Genomic DNA, 18,830 nt, shown 5'->3' on the forward strand with positions numbered 1-18,830 from the left:
TTCTGAGGGTGCAGGCATCACCGATGCCTACATCCAGCAGTCACTGTGCGAGACGCCTGTGGTAAATCACCACGAAGGCTGGCCTCGAGTGGCCTTACCTATACATACTGCATGCAAAGGAAAATGACAAAGATACAGTATCTGTAGGCTCCTCAGTGATCTATTGGTATAAAAAAAGAAAAAAAATTGAGCAGAAGCTGTAAAGCTGCAAAAATGTTACGGTAAGCTTTAAATTTCTTCTTTGTATTCTGTGCTTTATTTCAGGACAGCAAAAGATGATAGGCTTTTTAGAGAACTAGATTTATTTTAAGCCAGGGATGAAAGTTTTTCAGACCCAGGCCTCTGGAGGATTTCCAGAGACCATTCTAACACACAACAGACTGGTTAGGCAAAGACTCCTCAAGACAGAAACGATAACGACTTGGGATGAACCCCCATCCATGGTCATAAATCAAAGCACAGAATATCCTCTGACAAACACCCAACTTGGTCTAAGCTCAGGTATAAACACTGGAAACTACTTGAGACTCATCAGACTGGACAGAATTATCACAAAACACTCTGTTTCCATCAGTCTGATGACAACAGACATAACAGACGGAAACACGTCTACCAAACTTTACTGTGCAACATTTCCACATAGCAATGGCAGCTTTTTAAAACTCTGTTTATTTTAAGAGTATAAATATTGTACATGTGCAGTACATACTTCCAATGTAAAAAATGAAATACATAACTTAATGTGATGTAATGGTTTAACTTTAGTATTTATGCACTGGTATATGTCATAAAGCTTTATTTCCTTTACCTATTTTTCACCTTTTTTTAAATTGACTGAGCTCCACATTAAAAATTCTTATGTGATTGTGTGCAATATTAATGTTTAATCCTGCAAAGACTAAATCATTTGTGATAAACCCACATTTTTCTCACCCTCACATTTACTTCCGTCATCACTATCATCTAAAACACGTGCAAACCTCAAGGCCAGTGAAAGTCTTTTGCGATACTGAGAATACACTGAGATATTGAAAGGACGATATGGTTGTTTGTTTCCTCCGTCTCCATTTGTCCCTGTGATGGACTTGCAACCTGTCCAGAGTGTACCCGGTGTTCTAGACTCTGACTTGAAGTTTAATAAACAGATTAACTCTGTTCTACAAAAAAAAAAGCTTCTTCCAGTTAAGGCAGATAGTTAAGCTTAAGTTCATGTTGACCAGATCTGATCTTGAAACATGAGTCCATGCATTTGTTACAACCCAGCTAGACTGTAACACACTTTATGTTGGGGTCAGTCAGGTCTCCCTTTCACGTCTCCAGCTCATCCAAAATGCTGCAGCTCGGCTCTTAACAGGAACTGGTAGGTTTCAGCACATTTCACCAGTTTTGTCCTCCCTTCACTGGCTCCCTGTGTCAGAATAGATTTTAAAATTCTCCTGTTGGTCTTTATTTGCATTAATGACCTTTCACCCTCATACCTCTCTGACCTCCTTCAACCTTATGTTCCTTCTCAGGCACTGAGATCATCTGACCAGCTGCTTTTGGTTGGACCAAAAACCAGGTTGAAGCTCAGGAGGCTTTTTCAGTCATGGGCTCTAAACTGTGGAAGAATCTGCCCTCAACATTAGACAGGACACTTCACTCCCTGCATTTAAATCTCTCCTAAAAACACACCTGTATCCACTGATGTTTAACACAGTGTGATCTGATTTAGTATTTCATTGTTTCTCATTGGTTTTGTGTTTTATGTTTTTATTTTGATGCTTTTAATTACATCTTATTATTTTTCACTGCCTTAATCTTATTGTTAAGCACTTTGGTAACAGCTGCTGTTTTAAATATGCTTTATAAATAAATTGACTTGACTCCCCTGACTCTCACATAGTGACTGCTGAATACGAGCACCAGTGACCCTCTGAGCTGGAAAGGAAGAAGCAGGTAAAAGATTATTGATTGGTTGATTGATGGAAATTTGACCAGATCGGCTTTCTGAAAATCAATCCAAAAATACACATCATCCTAGCACAGTTTTGTCATAAATAAACATTCAGGAGTTACTTTGATGGTCGAGTCCTTGCGAGAGTGACTGAAACAGTGTGAGAAGAACCATTGGCCATTATATCACCACTTACACTGCATAAATAAAGTTACAAGTTACCAACAAAACCAAACTGAGAAAATTTAAGGGTTGTAAGCAAAGTGAAAGCTCGGTTGCTCTGAAGTTCAAAAATATACTTCATAAAAAACTGGGACGAGTGTGCTGCTGGATGTGCCACCAGTAACTTCATACAGTAAAGTGTAAAGCACCACTTTGCAGCCAAAACACCAACACAATAGTAATTGAGATCGCAGTTGAATTTGTGCCAAACAGATGCTGAGCTGGAAAACAACAGCGTGATTTATCCTTCTAAATTATCATCATCTCAAGAGCTTGTTTGGGCATACTGTAATTCAAAAGCTTGTAAATTTGCATTTAAAAAAAAACCCCTCTGAGATGGATCACAGTCTTAGCTGCTGGAAACCACTGAGAGTAAACAGAGTGGGACTAAGAAAAGGGCAGAGCACCATAGGGTGATTGTACCGGCCAGGCAAAAAGTAATGGTCTGTCTGCCTTGGTGGGAGACATGAGATCAGAAGGGAAAAATTCACTCACATGGACGAAGGACATCCGCGAAGGAAGTACAGGGAAACGTGTGCAAGTGTGTGTGCCACAAAAAGGGAACACATACAAAAACAGATTGATGGGAGGGTGGTACAGCAGTGACCACATGAGAATTTAGGGAGGAACTTTAATCAAAACACCAGCCAACAGTGTTTATGACTTAAGGAAAAAGCTTTCTGGAGGCCAACACCTTGTCATTTGAACAAGGTTGTAGCAAATCTAAAAAACAAGATTTATTCGGAGAACAGGGAAAGGAAGAGAGGCGCTCTCATACATCCTGGCATTTCCCCTGATTATAATCAGCCGTTTTGTTTGTACAGTGCTTCTTGATAGACATAAATAAGTGTAAAGACTTTGGCCTTGGTACAAAATACTTAATTACAGGCAAGCAAGATTTTCAGTGATGGACTATGATGCAAAAGTGGATGATATTGCACTGCACAACTTCTTATTTTTGCAAATACACATGTATTTATAAAATAAGTGAATAAGTAAATACATACCTCTCCACCAGCAGCTGCAGATTGGTCTTTGAGTTCTTAATTTTGCTCTGGGCCTCTGCATTCAGCATCTCCTCTGTGTTTTCCCCATTGATCTCCAAGATCAAGTCACCAGCTTGCAGGTTTGCTTGCTCGGCCTTGCTGCCTGCATTGACCTGTTCAACAGAAGCAGCAGGTCCAGTTAGAAACTACTGGCCCAGAGTCCAGTGCTTAATTTGAGCCAGAACAGGAGAGCTCTCTTATTTTGACAGGGTGTGTTCCGGTAACTGTTTGCTATGATCCGGCTTTGATCCTTCAACTCTCAGGCTTACTAATAATTAAGTTATGAATAAATATGACTGCACTGAACAAATAAACATATTGGATATGTAAACTGAAAATAATTACATAAACACTCATTTTAAACACAACAGCCACTTACGCCCATACAAGCTGCTTCTTCAAGTAGCATTTCTGCGTCTACCCTTAAAAGAATCTCTAACCCTAAAAGAGTGGTGGGGGTGAGTGCCAGACAGTCGTATATGGTGACTTCCATAGTTATATGCGAGCAGGAGCCCACAGGCAGCCACAGGCTGGCACCTGGAGGTTTCACATGTGGAGTAGGACAACAACGAGCAGGGACAGAGTTGGGCTCAGAACCGTCTGGGGGGGGGGGACGGGTAAGGATGCTTGACAGAAGTGAAGTGTTTACAAATGTAGATAAACTTAGATGTTTAACAACCTGATAAAATACAACAAAATGCAGGAAATGGCATCTACTTTATTCAAAATTTTCTGGGGGAGGACCCCATTACACCCACCCCCTCTCCAGCTATTTACATTCTGGCATCGATCGTTTTACAAATTAAGCCCTGCCAGAGTCCTTCAGAAATGACATCCATACATTAAACAGACAATGGAGGATTTTACGAGAGTGTGGACAGTCTAGGTGTGAGTGACAGTGTGAATAGTTGTCTCGTCTGTCTCTCTGTGTCCCTGTGATGGACTGACGGCCTATCTACAGTGACTGCAGGAGATAAGCACCCAACAACCCAGAAGGGAAAAGTGGGTTAAGAAAATAAATGTAGGGGTACTGTGATATAATTTTGAAGTTAAGCTACCATCATTAAGAGCAGCAATAAAGGGAATGCAAACAAAAATGTACATCAATAGCTATTCAGAGGACTGAACTCCCTCCTGCCTAGTGGAAACAAAGTGGACACAGAGAAAATGCCAACCTGCAGGCTGTTCATCAACGAGCTGAGCCAAGCGCAGGGCAGAGGTGCCATGTCTGTGGGCCCACTTGTGGGGTAAACAAGCGTTGCTGTGGTGACCTATAATAGTATGTCTTTTCTTATATCAGGTCACGCCTGGTTTCACATAAGCTAAATTCAGCTGGGGGTTCATGTTTTAAATGTGTCTGCAGACGAAAATGAAGAAGATCTTTAAGGCCAATCAAATAAAAGAGGGCGTTCATGTCATGCAAACTGTGCAAACCACAACCGTGTCAGATTATCCAGCTCTATAGCTGTTAATTACTGGTGTTAAAACAGGGTTTCCCATGTAGTTTTATTGATTTGGCCCATTTGTTTGATAAATGATGTCAGTTCAGAGAAGGAGATCAACATACTGTAACCCCATTACTGATGACCATACCCCCTTTTTCAAGCATAAGTTGTTATAAAACAAAAACACTTTAAAAGATAAAATTCTTGAAACTACAGAGGTTTGAAGTGCTGGTCCTCTGCCACGACGTCAACGTATTTTTTATTCTAGGAGCTTCTTGGGGGATCTCACTGCAAAGAGGTGGGAAAATGTCTGAGATGGTGTGGAGACCAGGATGTGCTGTTGGCAGGTCAGGGTGTCTTTGGGACACAGACGTCTGAACAAGGTTTCCTGGTTCTGTTTACAGCATCTGCCTGCAGTAGAAATACTTCCACTTCTCCTTTTCCATCCTTCATTTTAAAAACTATCGCAGAAACAAGTTCAGTAAAACGTGCAATTTGAAAACGTGATAGCAGTGGAAGTACATGGGTGTTATTACAACAAATAAACACACAAACACACATTTTGTTCTTAAGATAAGAATCTTTCACCTTAGCTTCAACTAATCGTAATCAGTGGTTTCCTTCTAATGAAATCTACATCAAGTTCATGCAAACAGGCTGAATAAAGGAAATAAGTATGGCACAGCAAATGATGGAAATTTAAAAAGAAGTAGAGAGGAAGTTTTTAAGTCACGTCATAAAAAACTGCAGTTTGACAAGTGACAGTTTGAATGAGAAGGACTTTTGCCCACAAGTACCTTGGTGACAACTATGGTCTTCTTAAAGTCTCTTCCTCCATATATTCTGAAGCCCCACGGTGAGGGACCAATCAGGTTCACGCTCAGTGCCATTGAGTGATCAGATTAATGTGCGCTCAAGTCAAAAACCTGAAAACAGAAGACAGAAAACATGACATTTACTCCAAGTGAAACATCCAACCTAAACATGTGTATATGACTAAATGTTTTCAGTCGCATGTTTCCGCCCAATTTCACATCAGAGAAACTGGTAAAGCCTGAACGTTTGCATGAGTCTCCCTTTATCTGCAGCATCCTTTCACTTTGACTGGTCCAAGTCTGTTTGACAGGGATTGTGCAACCACATTAAAGAGTAATGGGAGGAATCTGAAACCAAGGACACATGACTAACATTGCTTAAGTGGCTGCAGACCACAAAGTTTCATTAAATCCAAATGCTCCTTCTAGACAAAGGAAACAAATCAAAACTTGTGTGAGCGCAGGGCAGAAGGAGCTAGACGTCACGCTGAGGTTAAATATGTTCAGTGGATTGAGCTCAAGTTCAAGTCAACTTTATTGGTCATTTCCATCACATGTGCTACATGATGAAATTATGTACACAGGGTCCCAGTTACACCCAGTAATAGCACAAATATAGTGTAAAAAGAAATGGTACATAAGGATCTAAGATATACGCTAAGATTTACGCTAAACACTAAACAATACGACGTAACAACAGCAGCCTGAGATGTGGCATAGATCTCATATGGAAGCGGTTTGGCATGTAAAAAATAAAGAATTAGGTTACAGAGAAACTATTTGTTTAGAAATGTGTATGCTCATGTTTAAATGACTGTTTACAGATTACGCTTTCTTCAAGCAGCATTGATGGGTTTCTGTTCTATAATATAAATGAAGTGTTTAAATTTGGTGTTATTTGTTTTAAACAGGTCGTTCTTGTAAATGAGCCCTCGAGGCTCAATGAGACTAACCTGTATAAATAAAGGTTGAATGAAAATTCAAATTACCACGTGATTATAAAGTCAAGACTAGTAAAAAAAAACCTGATGGGTTTAATTTCACAATCTCAGGTGGAGCAAATGTCTTCAGTGCAGAATTTGTGTTAAAACAAATCACCAAAACTTCACAAGATTTTTTTTTATATATTTCGCACTAATGCAGTTTAATCTAGGAATAAATGTCAAACTATTCTGTAAATTACACATTGTGGAAGTCACATAAAACAAAAAAAGATGAGACAAATCCAGCATACAAAGGGCTTTAATTACTGCAGGGAATAAAGCTTTTAAAATCGTACATGTCTTTTGTTGATGACACCCACTATGGTGCGCTGCAGGAAGACTTTTTATAGAAACACACAAGAACTCTGGATTCATCCAAATAGATATAATAAACAAATATAAATACTATGGGTATCTGACTTCTTATTGTTTGACCTAAACTGTTTTTTTTTCTGTCCATGACATTGCAATAACATTTTATGAAGTTATCTATTTGGGTCGACATTCTAAACACATTTACACCATTTTCTTAAACATTAGTGTCTTTAAACTGGAGCAGAATACGATTTAAAGCATCAAAATGGTTAATCTCTTCGACTACAACCTGTAATTTAGCTGTCAGTCTCCTCAGCCTCTGAATACTTGTGCATGAAGATTACTTGTTGTACTACTGCATGTACAGAGCTCTGCGATGATGGGATAAACGCTGCACTGGTTCACAAACACATCAACACCTGCACAGTCCAAACGCTTGCAGCAAAGCTGCCATGTGACCTTATTTGACAGAGAAACCAGGCTTTCATTTCAGCAACAAGTTAATATATAGGTGCACTCAGACGATGCTATAAGCTATTTTAATTATAGACTGAATCTCTCACGCAGAGAAAACGGGCTTCAATGCAGCAGATTTTCAAAGCTTCACAACAGCTTTTCAAAATAAATGCACAGCTTAAATGTAACATTAAGTAAAGAATAAGTTGGAAGAGTTGACGAGGGAGAGGGCGGGCCCTGGAAGCCATCTTAGCACCAGCAAACCGTTTTTTTTCCACTCTGGGAGCGAGCGGTTTGTGGGATTAAGTTTGGTTGGGTGGCTCCACAGATTGAAGAAGTCCTTTGGATGAAGGACGAAGCGTCTCAGCAACAAAAGAAATTGTCCAGATGACCTGACTGAACATTGTTGGATTTATACCTGGATTCATGAGCATGAACTTTGGTGTAAAGAATAAGTATTACAAGAACTTTAGTTACTTTTTTGAATTTATTATGTGGACATTATTATTATTAGTAGTAATTTTTTTTCTTTTTTTTCTTCTTCCTACTCTCGGTGAAGGTGGACACTTTTTTCTTCCTCCAGCTCCTTCCTCTATCTGTCCTGCTCCTGCTCTCTGTCCTGTGTCATTTGTTAACCTTAAACTCACCTTCGCTGGCCTTCCTCATCATGTTGCTTTTTGTGCTAAGGTTTTTTGCAACTCCACACTGTGTCCTGGACACGGTGTAAGATATGATGTTTTTTTACCTCATCTTTCCTCGTGGTCCCCTTTTCCTTATTTAACGAAAAGGGCAGCGCCTCCCATGATGGCTGCAGCCTCAAGCACCCGTCTACCCCTTTGGACGGCTGTACAAAAATTTAATTTTATTGAGCTTCTTGTGCAATGACAATAAAAAGCATTCTGATTCTGATGTTTTGTCTTCTTCTTTTCGAGTTTTTGCTGCATAGAAAGTACGACAGTTCCCCGTTGAAGACAGCAGTGCAGTTTACCATTAAATGAGTTTCGGGAGGTACATATTTTATTGATGGCTGGTTCTGATCCATTAATGTAATCACAGCTCCTGACTAACTGATCTCATGTCTTTTATGTTGTTCAATATTTATTTTATTGATTTAATTGAATATTTTCATTAAAGATGTACTGATTAATCAGTGGTGCAGGAACAAAATGATTTTCAGCTATGCTTCACCAGTGGTCAGCAGCTGAAGTGAGCAAATACACTCATTTATTCTCTGGTCATTGAATGCATCATAGTGATGCACTAAATTTTGCTAAAACATATTTATTGTGAATTATGTTAATGCTACAGAATCAAGATGTCCTAGTTGAAGCGTTTTAATTATTTTGGTCTTTTATTATTATTATTATTATTGCTAGAAAACCAACACTTTGTCTTCATTAGATTTGGGCAGGGAGTGCATTACATTTGCAACCTTCCCCTGCAGAGAGATTTAGAGGAGTGTTTTCACAGCAGGAAAGTAAATATTGTCACATTTCTACCAGACGACAGGGTCATCATCACTGCGGATTACAGAAAAGAACCAGCCAGCTCTTCTTGTTCTTACATAATATGACCTGCTGTTTCCTTTGGACCAGTTCTTTATTGTAAGAGTGTTTCCAAAGTTAACTTTTTCCTCTTATGCAATTCACATGAGCTCAGTCATTACAGACAATTTTGAATCACTTTATGAAGCCATAAACAAATTGCCCTGCAAAGATTTCATGAAGGTATTCATAGAGACAGTTATTTTTAGATTCCCAGAGATGTTGTCAGCTTTATGCAACCTTTTTCCTAAACCTAACCTTACACCTGACCCAGAGGACTGACCCTAAACTTAACCCCCTGACCCTTTACTCTGAACCTAACCACGTGAGCCTGTTATCAGTGCTAACAAAGCTGACAACGTACCTTTAAACCTTTAACTAGGAGGTACAGGAGGGGCAGTCTGAACGCTACATATGGGATGATAACAACTGGTAATAAGCCATTTAATGGCAGATAACATTCAAAGCAAGTGATACAGGTCTCCAGTTACACTGTGGTGAGAGTTTGGTCTAGCAGAGACTGACCAGATTTCTTGTTTAAGTCCTGAAGAGGAAGATTACAGCCAAGTTCAGAGGATCCAGGACAGCAGCCCAGTCCTGCCCGACATCCCTCCACGCTCCCCCCTCACTGTCTGCACATTCCACAAGCGTTTGGGACAAACAGTGCATACCTAGTTTCTCATTAAAAGCCTGGGCCAATTAACAGGGCTCACCATCGTCAGTCTCATAATTGCAGTGGCCTGCAGAAATAAGTGCAGCTGTGATAATGACAGGGAGCAGCCGGCCCAAACCTTCCCAGCCTTCGGGGGGAGTCAATTAGTTCCTTGAGTCTCTGCAGCCTCTCCTGTACAGTGACTACCATCAGCCATGCATCTGGACAATTCTGTGTAAATGTTTAGTGTGTCTCACAAATTGCTTTAAAAAGAAAAAACAGGAGGACGAACGAACGCTAGATGTCAGAAGAAAAGTTGTGGTGATAAGAAGTGACTCACTCGTGTGTTGTGTGGTCACTGGTGAGTTCTAAGAGGAAAAATTCACACCAAGCTTGTGTTTTAAAGATTTCCCACCGGCTTTTAACCAAGTTACACTTTGCATTTTAATTGAAAAAACATTTAAGAATTTTAATTTTGATCATCTAATGGGCTGGTCTGGATTCTTAACTTTTTATCTAACGGAACCTCAGAGAGTGAAAGTAATGGAAGCATGCCAGAGGAAACAATCGTCTCAGGGCTCTTTTGTGTCTCCTCTTCATTCCCTACACCAATGGCTGCCAGAGTCAATCTGAGCATCGTTTTAGCTTGAAGTTTGCAGAGGATTCTGTAATTATCAGTCTTTAGAGATAAGGTGAACCAGTTGTCAATGGAACTGACTTCACCAGTCCCAGAATAGTCAATAAGAGGCAGATTGTTGATAGGGTGGAGAGCTATAAATTTATCGACTGAACTTCTGAGAGGTGTGCAGCGTTTTCACCTCCTTTGTAAACTCTCACCGTTTCATGACAGGACTCGTGGTGCTTTTGATTTTTTTTTTTTTAAGAGTTTCTTTTACTTTTTTTCTAATTTATTGGTTTGGAATTTTAACCTTAAAGATGTAGGACCTTACCCTCTAAAATAAAACTGAGCAGTAAAATAATGGGGGTAAAGCAGAGTTCACCATCGGACCTGTTCAGAAGTCAAGCGCTAAAGAAGACAGACTCCATCCTCTCTGACTGCACTCATCCTCCACTCCGGGTTTTGGTTTTTGGCTTCTGGCTCCAGACAGGAGTTACTTCTTATTAGAACCTTCAACCTCACAGCTGTTTATTTTATGAATGCAAATATAAATGGTAAATGGACTGTACTTATATAGCACCTTTCTGTCATATCAAGATACTCAAAGCACTTTACACTACAATCCGTGCCTTCATGTACCCATTCATACAGCACTCTACTAGATCTATACAAAGAAGAATCAGAGCTTTATCACATTCATACACCGATGGGACACACATCGAAGGCAGTGAGGGGTTCAGTGTCTCGCCCAGGACTGTCCCTGGGCGAGACACTGAACCCCTCCACTCCACCAGCTGGTGGAGTTGAGCCTCCAACTCTTGCATTGGAGGACAACTGCTCTAACCACTCAGCCACAGCTGCCCCTGCCCTGAGAATGAAGAAGTTGGTAGTATGCTTTTATATTTTAAAGTTGCTTGTTCTTAAAGCGTTTTCATTTTTATCTTGTGCAGATTTGATCAGTAACTCGAGCTTGCTAATCAGTGGATCACTAGTTAACGATATAAATAGAAGTCAGTTTCTTTTTCGTATACGTACATTCATTTGTAGTCATGGCTCTTACTAGTTGTGAAACAAATCGTTCTGGGATGTATGAAAACATTGAAGTAGTGGTTGCTTTGTTGATAAACTCGTAATATCTTGATGTTCAATTGTTAGTTTTTTATGTTTGTTACGCATGCTGATTCTAACCGTCATGCATCTCTTGGATTGTTTCGGTAAACAACGAATGAGTCTGTATAGAAACATTAATAGGTTGTGCTGTCAGTTTCCTACATGCCCATTGAAAACCAGTGGAGAACGTAATAAATGTATACATACTGCCTTAGACCATAACAAGACTACCTTTGTTTCTGTGACCACAGTTTGTCTGCAGGGGGTCAGGATCAACTAGAGAAGACTGTTGTGGTAGGCATGATGAATCACTGCCAAGAAGTGAAAAACAACAAGCAGTTTGATGAAACGCACCTATACCCTAAAAGGTATAGAGTTTTCAACAAACCATATCAAATTAGCACAAAGAAAGTTGAGCAGATCAGCATATATTATCTTTAGTTAATTAGTACCTCTAGTTGTATCATATGACTGTATTGGCTATAGTTTAATGTATAATGGTTAACACAGGGCCAGGGTCAAAACACTATAAATAGGCCTCTTGCCAACCACTGTATCAGCATGGGCACTGTAAGTGGTCTCCAGCTACAAGTACTTGGGTGTACACATGAATGACAACCTCAGCTGGAGCAACAACACCACCAGCCTGATCAAGAAAGCTCATCAGAGACTCTACTTCCTCAGACGGCTGAGGCGAGCTGGTCTGGGAAGCTCAGTCCTCACCTCCTTCTACAGGTGTGCAGTGGAGAGCATCCTGTGCTCGAGCATCAATGTGTGGCATGGAGGCTGCACAGCTGCAGAAAGAAAAGCTTTGCAGAGAGTGGTGAAGGCTGCACAGAAATCTGTCGGAATCAGTCTCCCCACCATCACAGACATCTACACCTCCAGATGCAGGAAGAGGGCCACCTGCATCATGAAGGACCCCACCCACCCAGCACACACACTTTTTGCCCCACTCCCCTCAGGAAGGAGGTTAAGGAGCATTAAGTGTAGAACCACTAGACTGAGGAACAGCTTCTACCCTGAGGCTGTTAGACTCATGAATCTCTAACTAGAATAATCACTGTGAAAAACCATATCATGTTGCTGCTGATCTGTTTCATGTTGCTGCTGATCTGTTTCAATGTTGATGTGTTCATGCGTGCACATCTGCTCACAGACTCATGTTCGTGCTGATGTTCAATGTTTTATGTTATGAGTGCTTAGTGTATATTTAGTTGATGTTTTTCTTAGTTCATATCTTAGATGTTATTACTGTTTTTCTTAGACATTTTATTGTTGGATGTAACTGGGACCCTGTGTACATAATTTCGCTCCACCACATGTACCACATGAGGTGCGAATGACAATAAAGAAACTCTGACTCTCTGACTCTGACTCTGATAAAAAGACTGTGTTTCAAACGTGCCAATATGTACATACTGTAAGTTCATCTTGTAACAGAAGAAATTATAAACGCTGGCCTGGAAGTCAGGGTGATGAAATTTTACCAAGTTCCAAACTAGTAAATCAAACTTTGTGACAACATGTCTAATTTGTCCTGGTCAAACGCTGGAGAGAAGTCATAGAAAGTTCCCCGTAGACACTGAACACAGCTTTTCTAGTATCCACAGGGACGTTTTTCTTCCCTGAGTGGAGTTTGAACCTGCCATGTACACACTCGATATGCTAAAGACGACTTGGCACTTGTCATGTCAAAGAGAGCCTGTCCCTAAAGGCAAAATCAACATGAGGAGGTATGAAGAATTAAAGACGGCGTTTTGTAGAGTCGCATTCAGGATGAACTACTAAAACCTGCAGAGAACATTCAAATTTACACCATCAGGCCCAACTCAGAGCATTGACTTCAACTGCTGAAGTGTTGGGTAATCAACACAGTGCCAAACCATTTAGAGACATTAAAACACTGTTTTCTACAACTACTTTTTGTTTGTGTCTGACAGTAAATAAGACATGCAGGCACATAAGCCCAGCCAGACTTCTTTAATTGACCACGTAGTTACAGGTTATTCAAGCCGAAGAAGTGAATCTTACAAACAAGTTTCCAGCTGCACATGTAATTTACTGCAGCGAGGCAAAAAATATGATGACTGAGCCTCGATGAGTCATGAACTTTGATCAACAAGACACCACATCATCATAGAAACCAGTGGTTGTTTTCTCTTGTAGGTTTGTTTGCCTCTAGAAAATCAACCATTCAGTGGAAAATACCTTGCACTGATAGCCAGCCGCTGAATGTAAACACTTTACAGGAAACCATTACCATTATTGTTTTTAACTATGCCAACTTTGAGAATTAGCCCCTTGATTATGACAAAAAATGTGGAAAAACAAGCTGTTAGTACAGGGCTATTCAACTGGTGGCCTGGGGGCCAAATTGGGCCCATGGGTGTGCTCAGTTCAGCCCACCAATGGGTTCATTTTTAAATAAAACTAGACTTTAAACTGCAAAACAAACTTACTTAATGACAATAACTGCTCAATGTCCAGCCTAGGCCTGTTACAATAACAAATTTTGCTGGGCGATTAATTGTCTCAGAAATTATTGCAATAAACAATAATATTGTTTGAAAGTTGACAATTACTAATTATTGTCAAATTTACTAATTACCAAGTACTGTCAAATTTAAGAGGAAATGTTGGTTAATTTGTTTTGTGTGTAGTACCTTTTTATGACCACCGGATGGCAGTATAAGACTGTTTGAACCGAAGGATGGATAGTGAGGGAGCGAGCAGCGTGTCTCTTTAAGAAAAATGGGAGGGAGGCCCCTTGACGTGACATGGGCTCTCCTTCCTTGTTTTCAGTTCTAAAAATGGCGGCCGATCGGTGTGGTTTGAGCTCTTTAGCATAGCATTTGTCACACAAAGCTTTTAATTAAAAAAAAAAAAAAACAGTAAAGAAGTTCTCAGCTTCTTTTTGCAGAGAAAAACAACTTTTTACACAAAGGCACAGGTTTCAACCGTAAATTTTGGAGCTTTGGCAAGACGGAAGTTTTTTCCCCGAGGCCGCCCTTTTAGCTTAGCTCGTAGCTTAGCTTCAAAGCTTAGCTGCTTTTAGCAAAGAGAGGAGAAAAGAAGAAATGATAAAGACGATAAATGAAAATGAGGTCAATAATTTTAATTTATCATGCGATTGATTGATTTATTGTTTATTGCAAGAGGCCTAGCCCTTGTGCTCTTGGCTTTGAGTAACTGTGGCCCCCCTGAGCAATTTAGTTGAATAGTCATGTGTTAGCCTAGAAGTTACCTACTTCTGCTCTTCACTTTTGTTTATTGAGGTCACTGAAAGAGCTTAACTGAGTCTTTTTATTTTATTTTATTTAAACTCTGGATGAAAATGCGCTCCTCTGAAACAAAAAGGCAGCGTCTCTCCAACATGTTGGTACTAAAATGACAGCAGATGCTCAGGTTTAAGGCGCGAGATCTGCCTGAACTTACATGTAAGGTAACACAGAGATGAACCACTGTGGCTTCGGGGGAATATTCCAGGAATGAATCACACTTGTCAGGACTCTCACTGGACGCACCGTGCAAACTCTCCTCAGCTCGTGTCAGTGATGCAGTCTGATGCTGTTGACTCTAATCTGTGCGTCACAAAGTGCCCCGACAGCTCGACACGTACCTGGACACACACCCTCTGAATAAAAAGGAGAGGAATGCAGCAACAAGCCTCTCCCTGGACCGAGCGGAGTGAAATAACTTCATGTACGCTCACCAAATCACACCCATTTTGTTCGGGTTTAACTGCAGTCCCTAAGGAGATGAGAAAACATGGAACAAAAACAAAATATGTGAAGATGCTAAAAAGGGTGTTGGTTTATGCTGCAACTACATTTAATTACCTATGTGTCATCGAAACACTAATGAATAGAAACATACCTGTAATTTGTGTGGGTTACTCCCTTTTTGAAGGGAGAAAATCTTGTAACAACCTTAAAAAAAAAAGGCATTTCATATTCTTAAAAAGACAAAACCGTTTGCATCCTTGCAGAAATACCTCTGCTCTCTTCCTTATGGTTCACAGGGCGCCGTTCAAACACTCATCTGTGTGAACCGTGTCTCTCTCCCCACATCCTCCCCACACTAGGTTTGCACCATGCACGCTCAAAAGACTATGCTGCTGCACATTTTAGTTTCAGAAGCATCCTTAACGTCACGAAACGCTGAAGCGAAAGAAAGAGGAGTCAAAATGCTTGTTTGCTGAAACTGATCCAAGAAGATAGTCATTCAGACTAAACAGAATAAACGTCCTGTGTGCAATTGTGTGACAGAGTAAATCTGCTTCTTTTTTTTTTTTTTTAAATAAAATGCTTGGATTTTTTTTAAAAAGCAGCCAAAAGAATAATCACTGGTTTAATTGAAACTAAACACCTTCCCCAGTTAAAAGGTTAAAAATACAAACCCTCTACATTTTTCCTGAAAAGCTACTGATTTGCTCAGTCCAAAATTACAGCGGTCTGTTTTTAGTTGGTGGACAGATTTCTCCAGTGTTTACTGGGCAAAAAAAGACTGTAAACCATCTCGTAGAACAGGAGCAAGGGAAGGTGGAACGTGCACGTGAAGGGCTGCCAGACACAATGGAGAATACAAACAGCAGATGCTGGAGGTTTGAGGACATCATGGTTCCAGTGTGCTCTCAAACAACTCGTTTCCCATCCGCTGGGCCTCTTTATTTATTTATAACAATTAAAAATAAAAACCTTTGTGAGCAGAGAAGCATCATTTAAAGGAAAATTCAAGTTCAAAGTCATCATCATTACCAGGCCAAAAAAAGAGCAGCTGGACAGATGTTTTTGAGGACTGCACCTGGTTATGCCCCACCACAAATCACACTGACTACTTAATAAGCTAAAGGGGAGAAAGAAAACTCCCCCAGTCTCCTAAAAATTGAAGGATGAAGTCCAGTAGGTGTGGAGCCTTTCCTCGGTGTGGCTTTAACCTCATTTGACTTCCAGTTCTCTCCTCTGTCTAAATGGTTTGATTGGCTTTACTGTGTTTTATGAAGCCCCCACACTTTTTATGAGTCTATAAAGTTGGTTATGATTCAAAGTACCTTCCGTGCAGAAAGAAGACAAATGAAAGTGATGATGAAGAGCACCTCACTGCCAAAAACCACTAAAGGTGCTGGTGATTATTCGAGCTGCGTCAAACAAATAAAAAACAGATACGTGTGTAAAATCGAAGCTGAGACACTTACCAGGTTGATTTGTGTGGTTGAAGGTTCTCCACCTGTTTAATGTTCGTGTTTTTTATCGTTAAAAACAACAGCCGGTTCAGCCTGTCAACAACTTGTCTCCAAAACGCGAACAAAAACAGAAAAAAAAAGTATTTTAAATGACGTCTCAGTCAGTCTCCTCTCTGTGCTTCTTCTTCTGCGGTGTCAAACGCCAGGATGGCACGCGCGAATGCCACCTTTGAGTGCGCGCGCAGCCGTAGCACTGGGTCGAGCTCGCGGTGCCATGTGCCCCGTAACCAAAATAAAAGAGTTGACACACAAGCAGGAGCCAGGGGCGTGTCGCGTCGCAGAGAGGAGAGCAGGAGATGATCGAAGCATCGATCCGAACACGTGCGGCTGAGCTCGGAGTCCTCGCGCCACCTGCTGACGGAGCGGAGCAGCGCGCGCCAATCAGGAGGAGCGGCTGTCACGCGCTGACACAGGTGTGGGAGGGCCGCTAATTAAAGATAAGGAACAGTGAACTGGGAGGTAAACTGTTATTCATCAATGGTTTCGGTTTATTTATTAACAAGGACATTGTAGACCACATTAATACACGTTTAAAATACTAATATTAGTATATTAGTGTTATAATAATAATATTGGAGTTAGTATATTATTACAATGGGTTAATATTCAGAGTTAGCCTATCGGAAAATTACAAAAGGAAAAGTGGCTCGAAACAAACTTAGTTTTGAGAAATTAGTTAAAAATCTTAATTTAGGGCAGCATGGTGGCGCAGTTTGTAGAGCTGCTGCCTCTCAGCAAGAAGGTCGACAGACCGAATCCCGGTCAGGGGCCTTTCTGGGTGGAGTTTGCATGTTTCTCTCTGTGCTGTATGGGTTTCCTCCCACAGACCAAAAACATGCATGTTAGGCTGACTGGTAACTCTAATTGTTCCTAGGTGTGAGAGAGTGAATGGTTGTTTGTCTCGTTTGATGGATTTGGACCTGTGCAGTGTGTACTTGGACCTGTGCCTTTTGCACAGTGATGGCTGGACATGGGTACCAGTGACCCCCATGACCCAAAAAGGAAGAAGCGGGTAAAAGATAATGGATGGATGGATGTCTCAGGAGGTTATGCCTCCCCACAGGGCTGAAGTAGGACTCGTTTTCAGCCCTGGAGTTTCATGCCCCAGACTAGCCCACGTTAGATCACCACCTATTATTATTGAAATCATGTAATTATAACTTTACATCAGGGGTGATTCTAGAATCTGCCCTTTAGGGGCGCTTTCAGTCCCCAGTGCTGACGATGGCTCTTGACTTGAACAATGCGGTGGCCACTGGCATAAGAACCATTTCAGTTCAATTCAATTCAGTTTATTTATTTGTAATGTGTGTGTGTGTGGGGGGGGGGGGGGGTCTAGGGTTCCTCCCCCAGACATTTTTGAATAAAGTAGATGCCATTTCGTGTCTTCTGGTGTATTTTAATAGGTTATTTAACATCTAGTTTTACCTACACAGGTTAACACTTGATTCAATAACTATTTTAGAGTTCAATTCAATTCAATTCAAAAATACTTTATTAATCCCAAAGGGAAATTGTTTGTTGTTGTAACTCGTTATCCTCATTTCATTAAGATACATTATAGATACTGATGGCTGTAGACAGGAAGGATCTCTTGTAAAGGTCCAGCTCACAGTGGATCCTAATAAAATGGCTGCAGATGCTGTCCGATCCGTCCACCCAGACTCAGCTGGCCTCTCAGTTTCCCCCGGGCTGTAGGACCGCCCGAATGCTGGGCTGAACTCCTCCCAGAGCGATGGCCACTCCTCCCAGCAGTCTGCTGAGCTCCTCGTTACTGCGGACAGCCAACTGTAGGTGCCGAGGGACGATCCTGTCATTCCGCTGTCATGAGCCGTGTTTCCTGTTAGTTCCAGGATCTCAGTGGTCAGGCACTCAAGCACAGCTGGCAGGTAGATGAGAATGCATCCACAGAACATCCTTTTCAACTCATTTGAGATTTGGGGCTGTAGTTGAGATATTATTTGAGCTTTTGAGATGTTAATCAGCTGCTGTTGGTTGTAGAAAACTGCCTTGTTGCCATGGTTATGCATCATAACAAAAGTCCAAAACTAAAAAAGTTTCAGTACAAATCCTTCAAGCTGCACAACATCCGATACCAGAGGAAACAATAATCCAAAGAATGTGATTTACATCCAGCAAAAGAGGAATTAAAGTTTCCAAAAGCAAAATCTCAGAACTAATTAATAGTTAATGGCACAACAAGAAGTAGCCTGACCAACAGCTCTCCTTGTGTGAACAGAGCACACTCCACTATTCTCACTTCAGTCACAGTCTAAGAAACACAGTGTAGCCTATGTTAACTTTTAGGGGGGAAATCACTAGCCAATATGAAACAATAATATAATAATAATAATAATAATCACTCCTCCCTACTAATGGCCTAGCATAAAGCAATATGATCATCCATCGTGTTTATTAAGTACCTAATCACAACTCCAGTAG

At 40.8% G+C, this 18,830-nt stretch overlaps 1 protein-coding gene across 1 annotated transcript in view; it reads right to left on the minus strand.

Moving 5' to 3' along the window:
- The window catches only part of pdlim2 (PDZ and LIM domain 2 (mystique)), a 44,362-nt gene extending 27,708 nt beyond the window's left edge, over positions 1-16,654 (minus strand). Inside the window, exons 1-3 of the mRNA XM_037680530.1 lie at positions 16,341-16,654; positions 5,447-5,575; positions 3,166-3,317 (exon numbers count right to left, since the gene is read on the minus strand). Coding sequence (XP_037536458.1) covers positions 3,166-3,317; positions 5,447-5,539 — 245 coding nt within the window. The 5' untranslated portion in view covers positions 5,540-5,575; positions 16,341-16,654. The remainder of the gene's footprint in view (positions 1-3,165; positions 3,318-5,446; positions 5,576-16,340) is intronic.
- Between the last annotated feature and the right edge of the window lie 2,176 nt (positions 16,655-18,830).

This window comes from Nematolebias whitei, chromosome 8 (genome assembly GCF_014905685.2).
Source record: "Nematolebias whitei isolate Nwh7 chromosome 8, NemWhi1, whole genome shotgun sequence".
Taxonomy (NCBI): Eukaryota; Metazoa; Chordata; class Actinopteri; order Cyprinodontiformes; family Rivulidae; genus Nematolebias; species Nematolebias whitei.